This window comes from Protopterus annectens, chromosome 6.part0, assembly GCF_019279795.1.
Source record: "Protopterus annectens isolate FY-2018-M chromosome 6.part0, PAN1.0, whole genome shotgun sequence".
NCBI lineage: Eukaryota > Metazoa > Chordata > Ceratodontiformes > Protopteridae > Protopterus > Protopterus annectens.
The window spans coordinates 667,228,104-667,246,026 of NC_056737.1; the positions used below are offsets into that span (position 1 = coordinate 667,228,104).

At 37.2% G+C, this 17,923-nt stretch overlaps 1 protein-coding gene across 1 annotated transcript in view; it reads left to right on the forward strand.

The window, feature by feature from the left end:
- The window catches only part of ADSS1 (adenylosuccinate synthase 1), a 512,348-nt gene that overhangs the window by 198,117 nt on the left and 296,308 nt on the right, over nt 1-17,923 (forward strand). Inside the window, exon 4 of the mRNA XM_044074349.1 lies at nt 13,171-13,221. Within this exon, the coding sequence (XP_043930284.1) occupies nt 13,171-13,221 (51 nt within the window). The remainder of the gene's footprint in view (nt 1-13,170; nt 13,222-17,923) is intronic.

Genomic DNA, 17,923 nt, shown 5'->3' on the forward strand with positions numbered 1-17,923 from the left:
TAACTCTAACGTAAGTGTGTGCATGTGCCAAAGCACCCTTCTAGTTTTGATTTTTTTGCGCCAGCGAAGGCTCTGTGTGTTCGTGCCATTATTTCATGCCAAAGAATCAGTGTGTGTGTGTGTGTGTGTGTGTGTGTGTGTGTGTGTGTGTGTGTGTTCTTGCTGAAGAGGAACTCGTGTATGGATTTACCACCATTGCCATTGAAAGGGACAGCACTTACCTGTGTTAATAGGTAAGTACGGAGTGAGTGAGTGAGTGAGTGAGTGAGTGAGTGAGTGAGTGAGTGAGTGAGTGAGTACATGCATGAAAGCAGAATGTTTGTGTATGTGAAAGTAGAAGAAGAGTGTGTGTGTATGTGTGCATGACAGAGACACAGGGACACATGCACAAAGAGGCTAACGATGATCAATCTACCTACTGAACACAAATAAGTTGGCTCACAAATATATCGTACATTAAAAGTACACTTTCATTAAATTGTGGCTTTCCTAACAGAGTGTTGTATTGAATATGAAATAATACCTCTCAACTGTATGGATTTTCACTTCATCTTCCAATTTGTGTCTTTTGCTTAGTAAATAAAAATAGTCATCCAAGGTAATGCAGTTCCAGGGAGTAAGAAAGAGACAGCAGCCTAGGGTTAATTGGCCAGTAGTGGATTGACTTTGTGGAACGGTAGCATATAAAGTTGTATTGTTTAATTCTGACAAACAAAAAAGCACCCAGTACTGTTTTATCACTGGTGGCTTCTAAGAAGTGGCAGATTGGACAACAATAAGCATAGCTTTGGTGGATCATCAATACTGGCAAATCAGGTGAGCACAATGTCAATTTTTAAATGTTGTGGGGTTTCGTCTGCATGTGTGTGTTTGTGTTGGGAGGGCTGCAACAGTAGATGATTATTAAAGACAAAGACTTACAGACTGTGGAGAATATGTTTCTTTGTTTCAAAACCAGATACTTGGGTACTAGACATGCCAAAAGTAGATTTTTTAAGACATAGCTTCTTGCCATTTGCAGCGGATGGACATTTATATTTAATGGACAATGCTAGCAGTATGAGTGTGGTCCTGTAGGGATCTGGAGGATGCCAAGTCTAACACTGCCAATGTCTTGTAAAGTAACCTGAAAATGGATATTAGGATGTTACTGAAAAAATACAGCAAGTGGGCTTAGAAATATAGTTTAATTAAGCAAAGTGCACATGCAATTTCCAGACCATAATTTAATTTATTTCAGATAGTCCAGATCTTGGTAGATTGTATACCATTCGACTTAATTAGGGAGAGCTGTCATTCTGGGGAAATAAGCAGCCCTAGTTTCAGTGAAAGCTCTGTGATTGTTTGCAGGTAGAAAGTTGCAGGATGTGGATGCAATGTGTTTTATTTATTATTTTTAATGCATTTGTCGTTTCAAAGCATGTTTTTTTTTGGTGTAAAAGAAGGCAGGATTGAATGAGCCATATAATGCTTAACTGACAATGATGGGATAGAAAGATTATAAGTGATGTATAATGTTTGCAGCAACAGTTGTTTCAATGGTGTCTGTGTTGCTTAACTATTTTTGGGCCTGTGTCCCACTTTTATTTTTCTCTTTGTCCAGATTTTTGGCTCTAAGGTTGAGAGGTATGGTTCCATACTAAATCAGAAGGTTGTATTTAATTACGAGAAACAGAGCCTTTTTAATATATCTGCTTATTTCCAATAAAAACTGTCATGTAACCTTACAAATAACCTTCTTATTAAGTTACTTTAATTCTTTTGGAATTGACAGGTATGCTTCATTGGTTCGGACCTAAGCATAGAGTGGTAATGTGACAGCTCAGTAAACTGTCAGTCTGTGAATAACTTCTGCACAAATTAAAATGTCTGAATGTCAGTGAATGTCAAATGGCTTTAGATTGGAGGGAAGCTATACGTTTACTTCAGTATATAGTATGATCTTAGAGAGTTTATGGATTTCTTATTGATTTACTTTTTGCTGAGCAGTTGTTTGCTAATTTATTGATGGTCCTTTTGGTGGTGGGAAATTGCATGGATGAGTCCATTTCCAGTATGATTTTTTTTCAGATAGTTTTACTTCCAGACAATTTCATTCAGGGAGTGTGCGGCAGGTGATTACTGAGGTTGCCTATTTTTCAAGTAGGGGCTCCTTTTGTGAGTGCTTGAAAGAGAGAGAGATTCAATATGTATACCAAATATAGTTTTGCAAATGGAATTCTTAGTTAAATAGGCCCCTCTTCTTGGGCAAGTAGACTTGAGTAACCAATATTAGATCTTAGCCATCCAGCTAGGAAAGTTTAATATGTGGATTTTCCAACCGGTTTGATGAAAGCTATGCTACTTACCCAAGGAGTACATTTATCCATCCACTTGCCGTGTTGCTGAACTACATTGTTTGATGAGAGGAGCTTTTTACAGAAGTTGAAGTTTTTGTGTCAAGAACCTGTCCATACAAGGTGGCTTGTTTATGTTGCAGTGAAGGCTGTGGTCTTTGTAGTGAGCGTTTTAAGTATAACCAGTGTTTCTGACGTGGAGGAAGTCTCTTAAGGCAGGATCTTTCTTAGCCTGGAAAGCAAGCCGGTGATAAAATTTATCGGAGCCAGTGAGAGAGGAAATTAAGAAGCTTGTTAGTCTGTTTGGATAACTAAGTGAACTTAGTCCTTTGAACTTTTTTATCAGAAATTATTGTAGTCTTTCTTTTGGCAGGGTGTTTTGCTGAGGCACATGCCGAAAGGGGCTTTGCACTCAGTAATGACTCTTATAAAGGAAGAATACAGGGATGTTATGACCTCCTTGTCCCTGGATGAGATACCTTTACTAATGAGGTGGGCCATGTAAAAAGCTTTCCGTACAATGGAGACAACATAGTGGTCAAAAGTCATGTTTCTATCAACCTGGGTGCTCAAGCACCTCACAACTGATTGTGTGCGTGTAGACATTTATATAATGCAAACAGAAATATCCGTGCATTTTCTAACCAAACAGCTAAAAATGTTGCTTTAAATCCATCACATATCTAAATTGGTCAATATGTGTCTATGTTTGTACAGTTTTATATATATATATATATATATATATATATATATATATATATATATATATATGTATTGGAATACATCAAAACTGTCAATGTCAGCATTGCAAATGTTGACAAGAAAACTCAACATTCGCGACATTGACAGCTCAACCTGCATGTTCCATGCATAACTTCTGAGCATGCAAGCACTAAAACACTGTACCCTGCAATCTTCATACTCCATGTTAATTATATAGCCTAATTCTGAAATCCCACAATCTTCAGGAAGGGGCATATTCCCTAACCTCAGGGATCATCAGTTTTGTACACCTGTCAACCATCTGTTTTGTCAGCCAAAGCAACGATCAACAAGATCAGATGTAACTATAGACAGATAGACAGATAGATATATGTAGGTGTGGGCTTTTTTTTGTGTATGTATGAGCGTATTATTACAGCTGGTATGCTGGTATAAACCGTAAGAATGGATAGCCATGTACTGTTGATGCTACAGGACAGCTGTAGTTCAAGTTGTCCCTTCTCATGTCTTAATACTGTTCTGTTAAGGACTATTGCCTGGTGCTACACGTTAGAATTTACTAGTGTATACCTTCAATTTATACTTAGGCCAACAGAGTTTTCAGCAATTCAAACAGATCCTTCTCAGCCCCTCAAAAATATTGCAGGGAACTGCAAAGGCTTGCACACAGATTGATCTGCATAATACATACACTATTTATTGATAACAATGCTTGGTAATTAATCTGTTGACACTCAGTTTGCTGATAATTATTTGGCTGACAGTATAAACTGCAGTTTATGTTACAAATTCACAGACAATAAGTTAATAATATGCAATAAATGGGAGAGTAAGGGAAAAGCCAATTATCACACATTTATTTATTTATTCATTTATTTATCAACTAGGATATTCCATCTGAGCTACGCACTGCCATTTTCAGTGGATTCCCTAGGAGAAAAGCTCTACAAATACAGTGCCCATGCACAGGTTACACAACTATAAATTTACAGTTTTATATTTGTATGTATAGTATTCCACTTGTTTACTATACTGGTAGAGTGAGTCTCCATGCCTGCTGTATAATTTACTTGTTAATAAGTGATTTTGATTAAGGGATCTAAGGGTTATTGCTTAGATAATCTGGATAGGGCTGGGCATTTGTGTGGTTTGTGGAGGATAGCATGGACACATTTTAACTGATGTAATAGCATTATTGTACTTTGACATTCTAACCACCCTATTTTCTGTAATGCCTGGAAGTGGTGGTATCTGTGTGATAGCTTTGCAGAAAAGCTGTCAACATTGTTATAGGAATGTTCAAACTTTCCTGTTGTCATCTTGTTGAGGCTTGTCAAGCTTGAAGATGCATATAGGTGGGAAGTCATGATTAGTATTTGGGCTATGGTTGGGAGAACATGGGGTGGGATATTGTATCTGAATTTATAAAATATGCCTAATTTCTGCTTTGAATTTGTTATTGCATACTGTATGTGTTTATCAGATTTAGGGGTTCTGTCTACAGTTATACACACTATACATATTATTAACTTATAACTGAGGCTGACAAGGGCAGCACAGTGATTCAGTGGTTAGTGTTACTGCCTCACAGTACTTAGCTGTCCTGTTCAGATGTTATCTGCTATGTCTTAAATGCACATTGTCCCTGCATCCATGTGTTTTTTCCTCATCCAGCATCCCAGAAAATGTGTCATAGTTGCTTATAGGTGTATGTGTATCAGGGTGTCTGTGATAGCTTGGCTCACAGTGAGTGCTGAGAAAGGCTCTAGCTCACCTGTAACCTAGATCTGGAGTAGGTGATTAAATGGAGAGTTAATAAATTAATTACTAAATTGGAAAAATCAAGAATCAGTGTGAAGTGCTATCTCTAAACTGATTTTAGATTAATTCATTATAGATTAGTGCCTCACCACAACTGACTTGATGTTTTGTGACTCTTGGGTTTTATCCTTGTATTAAAAAATGATTCAAATCTATTAATAGAAACAAAGAGAGGTATTCATAGTCTTGGGTTTTACATTTGTGTAGTGGTTATCCATGAAGAGTGCCACTACACCTATATGCAAATACAGTAAATGCAAGTTATTCATGCTGAGGAAGTGCCAAGGCATTTTGATAAACATGTCTACTTACGGCAAAAGCATAAAGTACCTGAAGGTGATCTTAAGTATATATGAAGGACTATCTTAGGCTTTGAATGACTTTGTATAAACTCAGATATAGTGGACAAACACAGCTGTGTGCAGTCACACTTAAAAGACTTAAGGCAAGTGGTGGACTCCACAGCTTTTATTGTTAATATTTAAAAAAATAAAGGGGGGTTTAATGTGTATAGATATATAGGGGTATCCTTGTGTGGACACCCTGTTGTTTGCTTTAAAGAATGGAAAGGGGGAAATAGGAAAGAATGGAAAAAGGAGGACATAACAAAAGGGGGAACACAGAAGAAGCACTTCAAGAAGGTTGTGCTGGTAGACGTGAGAGAGAAGGTACACTGTTTTTAATGGAGATAGACACCCCCCATCTTTTCAAATAGTTTTTTATACAAGAGGGTTGTGTGGGTGGGAAGTAGGTAAGAGGGTTTAGATGGGAGCATAAGGGAAGGAACGGGTTGAACAGGAGTGCAGCCCAAGAAACATCCCCAATCCACAAGGCCACAAATGTTTCCACTTCCAGATGGTGTTGCAGTGGAAGGCCATGGTGTTTTGGGGCAGGAGGCTGTGGTTGTATGGTGGTCGATGTTGACTGGGGACCCACTGCAGAGAAGCCTCAATTGACTAAAGACATCTGTCCATGACCTGCCCCACCACATCCTCAACCAAGTCAAAAAGCCCCTGTTCAGTGATGCTTGCCAGGCTACCATGTGCCAGAGTGCCTACAGGACTAGAGTGAGGATGTCCCTGGACAAACAGAAGGTGAATGTTCCCTAGCCTGGGAGAATACAGCTGGGCTGCTCTTGAGGAAATGGGATCTGCAAAAAAATGAACAGAAGTGGGATAGAAATAAAATGAAGGACAAAGGAATGCATAATTAAAATGTAAAAAAAGACAGAAAAGGTGGTATGAGAGACAAAGAAGAAATACACACAATAAATTCACACATAATGTTGGACATCATTCAGTTTATTATTATCAGTCAATTTTGTTTTTTATTACATTTTTATGAAACTGAAACAAAATGTACAAGAAGTGCATTTACATACAAGGGAACAATGATATTGGAAGTGCTTATGCATACATGGAAATAAAGAGTGTAATGCTATCAAGTCTTGGTGGGGTTTACATTTACACTCTACTGATATTAATGTAAGAAATGTTAATGCATTTTATATTTCTGCCTGATATGGATTTGGTTAGTTCTTCTTTTACCATTCTGTATAAATACTGTTGCAATGACTTATAGTAATGAAATCAGTTAAAGACAGAATAATGCATTTATTACCTTATTCATATTTATCAGCACCTTCCGCTACTCTTTTGATTCTTCCTCGTTGTTGACTGTGGTTGTATTAATCTCCTCTTCAGCTCGATTGACAAGACATAAGAGCATTGTTGTTTACCTGTATCTTACCTTTTTTCCTTAACATTTCTAGTATGACTACTAGTAGCTGTAAAGCATTTCAGTTACTATTGCAGTTTCATAGTATATATGTTTATTTCTTTAAATATTTATTTACATCTGAATTCTCATACTGTGGGGTCTGGATGGAGAGATGATAAAGTCAGCAAGCAAAGGAGAGTATTATTGCTGGAAATGAATTCATCCTCAAGTCTTGCTGGGTACTTTCATGAGGTGGACCCTTTTTTTTACAAAATCTCACCGAGACAACACTGATATCTAGACTGTATTTTATGTAGCATGTATCATGGATAGAAGTAGGTTAAAAAATAAAAAAAAGCTGGGTGTACATATCCCAGGATAAAAAAGTGCCTAATCCTGGTAGGCTAAACATGACAGTGTAGAATCCTCAAGACACAGATACTTTCCTACAATGGAGCAAGGCCAGGCCCAGGGGAGGACCAAAACCTACAAAAACTGATAGGCCAAAAAAGAACCATAAAGATGAAAAAGTGGACTATTAAGAATAGTGATTGGTTAAACAGTATGATTCCCTGGAAGTTGTACACTTCAGGTGCAACTAACTGTTGGTAAGACACCTATTCAAGTAATTTCCAGCTACAGGACCCCCTCCATGAATCAAGATACCCACACTGCCTACTTGGATCTACTGAAATCCTTCAAGATACATCCAAACACCATGGTTCTGGGTGATTTTAATTACCCATCCATTGACTGAGTAAATTACTGGTGTTCAAACTCACCTGCCGAAAGGTTCCCGATGTTCATTAATTCCAGTGCACTGGACCAGCTGGTGGACACCCCAGCTAGAGGACCCAACATCTTGAATCTGGTGCTTACCAGTATGAGGGACTGCTGTAGCACTCCCATTGTGAGGTCTTCCATTGTCAGATCTGACCACAGATCAGTGTCATTCGAAGTGAGTATCACACCGGAACCCCCCCCCCCCCACAGCAAGTAAACTAAAAAACTCTAACAAAGCAGATTATAGCCTTCTTAGAGATGGTATAAATAGCTTCACTGCACCTCCCTCCTCAGATGCAACTGGCAACTATGCTGAGACCTACACCAATGCTTTTTATGAACACCTGTTTAACTGCATTGACATGGCCGTACCTGATAGGACCAAACAAGCTCTTCAAGGAAGAGCAAACCTGCCTGGTGGACAACTGCCATTAACAGACTTTACAACAGGAGGAAGAAATTGTTGTCCAAAAGTAAGAGGGATTAGCCCTAAACTGGAAACACTCCCTCCTCAGCTTAAACAAGCAAATAAGACTTCTTGTGAAGTCCTCCAAAGCAAACTATGAATACAAATTAGTGTCTTCAATTAAAAACAACCATAAAGCTTTCTTTAGTTACATCTGTGGCCTAAAAGGTAAGACCCAGATTTGTGCCGAGCTGGTAGTTAATGATACCACATACACTGAAACTGTGGGTGTAGCAAACCCGTTAGTCAACAGTTTAGTGAAAACTTTACTCTCCTGTCTCCACCACTCATAGCGCATGACAGTCCTTCCACCTGTCCCCCACCTTGTATCTCTAGAGAGCAGGTCATAAATGCCCTACATACATACATACATAGCATATATGGGACATGATAACATCCCAGGCCGTGTCCTACATGGGCTTCAGCAAGAGTTAGCAACACCATTGGATAGTCTTTTTAATCATAGTCTATGCACCATCTTTGTCCCAGCTGAATGGAAAATGGCTACTGTTATCCCCTTGCACGAGTGTGGTGCTTCCACTAACCTCAGGACCTATTCCTAGTCATAGCCTGGGCTCAGTCCTGAGGTGACACTAGCATATAGATGTACTGATGCAAATGTGCCAAGAGTACATTCAGGAAGTGCCAAACTACCGTCAAGGTAGAAACTTGTGAGATACCCAATGTGTCCCCAATCTGTCTCTGGAAGGTTTCCATGGCAAGTATAGTGAGGGCTGTACATACCTTTGTGTCCACAGAGATAGGATGGCTACACATCCCCGCAGTGTTCTTGTGGCCCTATGCATACTTACTGAGACCCTTACATACTGCTTTCCACTCTGAGCTTATCAAGTATCTCAAAATTATCAGAATTATAGTGTGTGATTCTCTGTTTATATCTCTGCCTTCTATGCCAGCTAACACTGTTGGGAACAAGCAGTTTTGACTGGGCCAAGACAAGCACTTCACACCAGGAAATAGCAATGCCAGCAGCAGGTGACAACATCATTGCAGATTGCAAAGTAGATAGAATAGATGCTATTCGGCCTTTTATAACAAATCTGTGTATGGCACGAAAACACATGAAATCATGACTATGAATCGTAAACAGGTAGGAGAAGGTCTTATTACCATACACCATTTTACATAATTTTTCATTTGCATCTCATTATGACTTCATTTGCTTACACTTATTCATGACTGTGACACATTAGCATAAGTGGCCTCTATGAATTGTGGCTTTGCTGAAGAAGTACAGTAACAGTGTTGATAGCTTATACACGTTTGCATTATGACTATGAATACCTCCCTAAGTTTTTCTGTCTTTGATTCTACACATTGTACATCTGTTTACTGCTGGGAAACACTTTTCATAGCTGTTAAGTACTAACAATTTTCAAATGTTTGAAATAACAGGATAAAGTATTTACTATCTTAGTATTGTCAAATACTTTTTATAAATCATTGTTATATCTTAAACCATATTCAAACGAGACAGACACACTGCAGCTGCATTTTAGTAAGATATAGTCAGAGTCCATAAAAGGTTCATAGGTAAGCACTAGGCAATTAGCCTGTAGACCTTTGCCAGCCTAGCTGATAACCCATATTCAGAAGATCCCTTCAGCCTCAAGGAGGGCAGAAGACAGTACAGGAGTCTACCTATCCAATTATTTAAATTTATCTTGAAGGTGGCAAGGATGCTACTGTGCTTGACATGTGGAAGTTTCTTCCAGAGACGGAGGATACTTTGGGATATTACTATATCAATACCAACATGTCTAATTTATCTGTTGATGAAGGTTTAGTTATTTTAATCAGGTGTTTGTAGAATCATTTGCTCTGTGAAGAAAGAAAAGGTCAAAGTGTGACAGATCTTCATCGCTCAAGAGATCATATACATATCCCCCTGGAGGCATCTGCAAGAAACTAAGTACAGAAAGGGCTGCCATTCTGTCCTGATAAATAAGATTTTTGGGATTACTGACCTTTTAATTAGCAGTCTCTGAAGTCTCTCCAGCTGAGCAATATGTTTATACAAATGCATATCTAAACAGTTAGACAAACACAGTTACTGTTACTCAGCCCTGTAATTAATACATTAGGAATGCTAGTTAGTATCAGACCAAAGGCAAACATGATCTGAATAGGTGTTCTATTCATTTGCATTGTGCCTTGTAGAACATTAAATAGTAATGTAATATGATAGAGCAGTGTGTGTATAGAGTAATGTAATGTAATATGTTAGTGCAGTGTGTATTTAATAATGTACTGTAATAATGTTAGTGCAGTATATATATAATAATGTAATGTAATATGTTAGTGCAGTGTATATATAATACTTTAATGGAATATGTTAGTGCAGTATGTATATAATAATGTAATGTAATAAAATTAGTGCAGTGTGTATATAATACTGTAATGTGTTAGTGCAGTGTGTATATAATAATGTTATGTAATATGTTAATGCAGTGTGTATCGTTAGAAAAATATGTATTAGTGTATGTATTAGTAATATGCTTAGTGCATTTAGAGCTTGAAAAGGGTTAACACATTTATTCTATTTCATACTGCATAAATCTGTACAAACTGCAGATGCTTTCTGACCTTGTATTGTCATAAAATATGCGCAGCTAAAATCTTTGCTTATGCCTTGGAAATTTACTGAGAAGCAGATGAGTTCTGCTTGTGTCAGGAAAATAATGAATAGAACAATACCACTTGTATAAATGTTATGAAATTTAGACAAGGAGTTCCGCTTGTGCTGTGAGAAAATACACAGCTGTAGAAGCTATAGATAATCAGAACAAAGACTGTTTGAAAATATGAACTTTAATCAGCATTTGCTTATGCCTGAGTTAGAAAAGTACCTTGAAATGTAACACATGTATTAGAATTGTACAATAGGGGCCTGTAACGGGTTAGTGCCCACCAAGGCCAGGTTGTTTTATTCAAAAAGCTTCTCACAAATTTAGTCATGTCAGCAGAAAATCTGAGCAACATCTGCTGTAGAACAATACTGAAAGTTGTGTTTGATTACGTCAGCTATAGAAGGCCATGTCTTGTAAAACAGTATAAGAATAGCATACTTCCTGTTAGTGGTTAGGCAGAATCTTGTATTTGCATGTTTTTGTCTCCTTGCTGCAAGTTATTAAATGTGCCTTAACTGAACCTTACGTGTACTGGTCTTTGAAGTTTTTTCCTTTGACAGTATATAATAATGTAATGTAATAATGTTAGTGCGGTGTGTATATAATAATGTAATGTAATAATGTTAGTGCAGTGTGTATATAATAATGTAATGTAATAATGTTAGTGCAGTGTGTATATAATAATGTAATGTAATATGTTAGTGCAGTGTGTATATAATACTTTAATGGAATATGTTAGTGCAGTGTGTATATAATAATGTAATGTAATAATGTTAGTGCAGTGTGTATATAATAATGCAATATAATATGTTAGTGCAGTGTGTATATAATACTTTAATGGACTATGTTAGTGCAGTGTGTATATAATAATGTAATGTAATAATGTTAGTGCAGTGTGTATATAATAATGTAATGTAATAATGTTAGTACAGTATGTATGTAATAATGTAATGATAGAGGCTCTGTAATGCTTGCTGTCAATGTCAATAGGCAAATGCCTGGCAAACTGATAGCAGACAGATTGCTTGGGCACTGGACACTGTGCAGAACTGTTGAGGTAGATAATTTGTTGTGCTTCTACCAGAAGTCATTAGGTAGAGCATGGAAAAGCGTCCACTGAGAAAAAGGGAAAGCATGTTAAGGAGAGGGGCTTAAACAAGGCATGTGAAAAACACATCAGAAAGAGTGGATAAAGATGCAAGAAGGAAACTTAAACTCAGGCTAAGCAATGTGTCTTGGAGACGTATATACACACACACACACGACACACACACACACACCACACACACACACACACACACACACACACACACACACACACACACACACACACATACATACACACACACACACACACACACACACACACACACACACACACACACACACACACACACACACACACTCAAGCACACCTATATACACACACACAGAAACAGGAAAGTAATACACAGTTGTAGGAGAAAAGGTATTAACAGCACACAAGGAAATTTCCTGGAGGGTAAACATATTCTGTGGTTTAACCTATAATTACAGTGGGCACCTTTTTTAGGCGTTTGACTCACCTGGTATTTTTCTGAGTTCTTTTTTCAAGAACTCATAGTAGAGGCTTCCATATATAGTGCTAAAGAAAGAAGACAGAATGGGAAGCATGTTAGAAATTGTTTTTACATGTCTCAAGGAGACCCATAGAATCCAAGTTGTGTTAAAAAAAAGAGGAAACTACACATGAGGACAAAGGTGATGTAATTTTAAGACATAATAGCTACTCAGAGAATAAATTAAAAAAAGTATTATTTCACAGGGCTCATGAGTATTTCTGTGGAGTCAGCACATTTAAAAACAGCCAAATTAAAGAATACATAGGACAAACATAAAGCAATACTAATAAATTGTCTCTTAACTGAGTAGGATCTGAAGCTTATATAAAAGATGGGAAAATGGGCCAGCTAAGTGGACCTGGAAACCCTTATGTATTGTCGTCATCAATATATGCCAAGGCAATAATAGATGATTTTAATGGAATGTGAAGTAAATGATTCATTATTTAGCAGTCAAAATGGTAAGTTGGAGTAAACTACAGGCAATAACTAAAGATAATGAAATGCTGTCTGTCTCCCACATAATCAGGAAAGAGTAAAAGACACTGGAAGTTAACTGCAAGCCAGACTAAACAATAAACTGAAATTATAAAAGGTGTTTGAGAAAGAATGGTCTTTTTTCTATCAAAAGCTGATAGCAGCATTGACCATGTAAAAGACAGACATTAGTTACCAAATAATGCACAGATAAACCAAGAGACTTTCATGCAGAAAAAATGGAGGGAGAGAACAGATGATAGTTATTTTTTTCTGGAATGCTTCGAAGTCTGCAAGTACTTATCGCCTGAATTTTGGTACACTGAAAAACTGAAACATACCTTTGTGAAATACCATTTTAATTAACTAGAGTTAATTTCTGGTGAGTTACTGTCTCTGAGGTCAAATAAAAGGCAGACTATGATGACATTTCTTACTGGCTAAGAAACAATGCTAAGTACAGTCTATATGCCTGATACATGTGAAGGTGTGTAGGGTTTTAGAAAATGTAAGAAAAAAAACTTATGTTGCTAAAGAAACCAGTATACTTTAAGGATGGAAGAGATTTAATAAGACACTTATCTTTTCTGTAGGACTGAAGGACTGGGATAAAAGATTAATTATTTCTGACAGAGCACATATTGGTAAGTATATTGAATATTGGTGTTGTTTACTGTAATGCTGTGACATTATTTTTGGAAATGTTGCTAACCAGTTTTATACTACATTGCTAATATCTTTCTCCTGAATGGAAACTCCTTCTTCATAGTGCAAATTTTAACTACCATTTGTAATACCATGTGGTGAACACTTTGCATTACATAGACTGATTCTTTTGTGCCTAAAAGGATTACAAATGTATTTTTGTGCTTGATTACATATTTTTACTTAATTCAATTACACGTTTTCTGAAGAAGTAAAAGCTAAGATTTTTAATTTTTTTTGGATAAGGAGGTTTTGTTTGGACTTCTGCTAATCCAACAATTTAATGTAAGAAACAAATTGATCTATGGAGTTTCTAAACATTTTCTTCCCTGTTTTTATAAATTTTCCAAAACCCCTGTTCATTTTTTTAAATGTAAAATGTGCAATTCCATCATCATCCAGCAAATAAGGATCTAAAAAGAAATGGTATGGGGATTCAGGAGGGTTACAAATGGCACTGGATAGAAATACTTCCTTTTCTGGGAATCCTTCTTCATCCTCTGAACCAGGCAGAAATTTTCCCTCAGGTTCTTCAGTATATGCTTATCTAGGGGTCATATAACTGGTGCCTCAAAACCAAAATGGATAAGGATTTTAGAATGTTTCTGGTATTAAAGAGGGATCCTTTCTCAACTTGTTTGTGAAAGTACTAATGTTCAAGATGTTTATGTGACGACCGTGCCCTTGCCCAGCAATCAAGGAGCCTCAATCCTCACCACTAACACCAGGGAGGTTGTCTCCTAGAAGAGGAAAGGATAACTAATACACACAGTAAAGTACACTTTCTCTTAAGTGCACACAGAGATCACAGTTAGTCTGGGGATGGTTGCTCCCTTGATCACCAGGTCCCCAATAAGACTACCCATTGGCACAGCTATAGGGTCCATGTCTCAGCCTAACTGGGCAAGCTAAAACCTCCAGTACCCTCTCTGTCCAACCAGTGCTTCATTTCCCTGCCAAGTAGCTGACACAACACACACACACTTTGAGATAAGTATTTATACAACTTCACAGATACTCCTGGGAAAGGCTGACACAGATTCTCCAGCTGTGCCCCTTTACCCAGACTATATGGTAATAATTACTGCCACCACCCAGTTAATAATATCAGCTACTAAAAGGCCCTTAAAAGGGTGTCCAATTATTACTGTGCAATATTAATATCCAATGGTAGCATGACTAACAGTCAAGGCTTACTTTAGAGTGGCCTATTACAATAACCTCTATAAATATGCAATGTACACTAGAGCTTATCACTACACAAATCAGCCACAGGTAGAAGGTTTTAAAAATATTTAATAATGAGTAATTAAAACACAAGACAAAACTACTACACCACAGAGATATCTAAGAGTTCAGAGATCACACAGAAATTGAAAATAATACAGTAAGATGGGTCTGATTTCAAAGAAAAATACTTAATTAATCTTTACTAGCTTTAACTGTTCCTACAAGAAATCACAGTGCTAAAACTTACATGTGAGCACAAGGCAGAGTGCTGATAAGTTAGATGTCCAAAGTCAAAAATGCTTCTAGTCTCTTGTGAGAAATAGTATTTTAAACATTATTAACAAACATGTTTGCTGGGTCCCTCCCCAAATTACATTATTTTTGACACTTAGGTTTTCCCAAACAAACAAACTGCATCATATTAACACCTGGTTTGAGTTCTCAGGCCACAAACTGCATTATTTAGCAATCTAACATCTACTCAGAAACTTACAATACAAGGCATTTCGCATATACATTCTAGCAGAAACTAGAGCAATAAAGCACCTTCCACATCTAAATTCTGGTCATAAACTTTAGCCTTAAAACAATGGGCATGAGCCCTTCATCCAGCCACACTGGAGCTGACTTGTAAAACATTAAAGAGATTCATAAGATCTTTTCAACTTTACAAGACACATTTGAAATACTTGGCTTGGTTTTCATCACAGCAGATGGCAATGTTGCAACAATCTTGGAGTATGCATTTTACAGTGTTTTCTTTCATTTAAAACACAAGCCTGTATTTTACATTTATTTACAAATTCCAGAATTATATATCAAATTCTATTTGAATAGGCTAGCAGCCTTCGCCCACCTCTCCCCAACTGTCACAGCTTACTTTGCAGATTTTGTTATCTCTCAGTCCTCATCTGTGTTTCATCTGTGGTCCCTGGGGCCTCTGCAGGTTATTATGGACAACACCACAGTGATGTGGCACATGGCACCAGGTCATACCCACTGTGCAGGCTGGCTGTGTAGCTTGGGAGGTCATTCTGAAGCATTGCTTAACACTCCAACCTTCATCCATACCATCAGTGCAAAATGTAGTAGCAGGCAAGCTGAGCAGGACCAGGACAACCCTCATAACTGAAAATTAAATGAGGGAATATTCCAGGAGTTGATCCAGCTGTGAGCAACACATTGATCTGTTCACCTCCTTTCAAAACCGGAAACTAAACAAATTCTGCACCAGTACTCCATATAGAAAAGTCTGAAAACAGAGTTTTTTTTAGTTCAGTGGTTAGGAATTTTTCCTTATGCATTTCCACCCTTTCCACAGATATCCAAAGTAATTCTGAAGATTCAGAAGGACTCTCCAGAAATCATTGTGATGTTTCCCTTCTAGCCCAGGCAACAGTGTTTATCCCTTCTTATGGTATTGGCCAAGGGGAACTACAAAAAAACTCCTCACAGGTTGGCTGTACTCACAGAAGACCAAGAGATTTTGATATGCCCCAGTCTCAAACAAGTTCAGCTGACTCCCTGGATGATTCAGTGTTAATACTTTTTAGGCACCTAGTTTCTGAGGACATGCAACAGGTACTAAAGGACACAAGAAAACATGCCACTAGGAATTTGTATGTTAGTAAGTGGAAGCAATGTTCTTGTTGGTGCCAGACGAATAACCAGGGCACAGTCAGGGATTATGTACTATTGCTTCTTCAATACTTTTTTAGATATTATCCCTGATCTGTCTTACTCCTTTTGGAAGTGGTATTTGTCAGCCATTTTAACATGTCTGCTCATGCATCTGTGCATGTAAGACACCTAGTAAACAGATAACAGTTAGATGGGATCTTTACTTTGAGCTGGAAAAGTAAATTCTATCTTAAACAGCTCTTCTGGCTGTTTTTGGTGCATTATTTGGTAGACTGTCTTGCTTATTGCCCTGACATCTGTAAAAGAGTATCCAAAATGCAAGTGCTCATGCTGGGTAAACCTTATTTGATTTTCCAAATGTAATGGGTTATTTGTATTTTTCTAACAAATAATAAAATAATAAATAAATAATAAAAAAAAACATTCATGCCATCAGGAATTTCAGAGTTTGCTTTGACTCTAGCCTTCTATCTCCATGTTTTCTTTTCAGAAATCTATAACCAGGGAGAAAGGATTCTCTATACTCATGACATGTCTATTCAATTCAGGTATTATCTTGTTAGAACTAAGTCTTTTAGGAAAGCGGAACAGCTGTGGACTTCCTATGATGAGGCAATGATGGGACAAAGAAAGGACAATCTGTGTCATTTCAGATAATTACCAATAGTTGCTGCTTGCTTTTTTTTCTCTCTCTCTCTCACTTGTTATTTCCACAATGTTCACACAATTCCAGGCAGGATCAATGTGCATTCTACTAGAGCCTTGTTTTCTTTGATGGCATACTGGAAAGGGTTGGGCTGTAGAAGCATTCTAGTGGCAGCTACTTGGTTCTCTGTACATACTATTACAAACTGTTCCATAATGGATTCCTTCTCCAAGTCCAGAATAGGCTTTGCAAGGATTGTATTTCAGGTGCTTCTAGATCCTAATCCTTCCTCCTCTCAGGATGAATAAGCTTGGATAAGTTGTGGTAATCTTGCCAAATAGCTATAGGCTACTATAACAGTGAGAATAATGAAGCTAGTACAGTTGTGTATGTTACACAGTGAGGAATTCGAACATCTACTGTTATGGTAAGTGCCACCTACATAACTATACTTTTATTTCTTTACCTGTTTATTACATGTATTTACTCTTTATCTCAACACGGTGTTTTTTGTTTTCTCTTTTCTTTTTTATTTCTTTTTCGTTTTTTGAGGGGGGTATTCCTTCTCTTTGTTCGGTTTAGCAAGTGTTTGTTTTCGTATTGTTTTTATTATTCTGTTTGTCCTGGTTTGAGTATTTGTCCATTGGTCAATTGGCTTTCTATTGTGGATTGTTCCTTTTCTTTGTCACTTTTGTTGTAGTTTTATTATGAAGGCTTGAAGTGTTAACCTTCCCTTGCCACTTCTCAGTATCTTTGTGGAAATTCAATAGGAGAAAATTCAGCTGAAATAATTATCCAGCCAGCAACACAACTTAGAGTTCGTATTCTAGGGGTACATCATTGAATCCAGAACAGTTAAAGAATTATTAACATTTATTCCAACATTCCATGTTTTCATTAAAAAAAAAACACCTGTGCTTTGTTTTAGGCATTCTGCATCATTTTGTGCAAGAGCTTGCTATCTGTAATTTTGTTAGATGAACTATAAAACAATATTTTGAAAAGTTAAATTAGCCATCTTTGATAAGTGTAAGACTACATTACCTTATAAAGTATATATCATTTAATGTAGTATTTTTCTTTGGAAAATTGACTGTATGCTTTCACTTTTCTTTTTAGAAAAT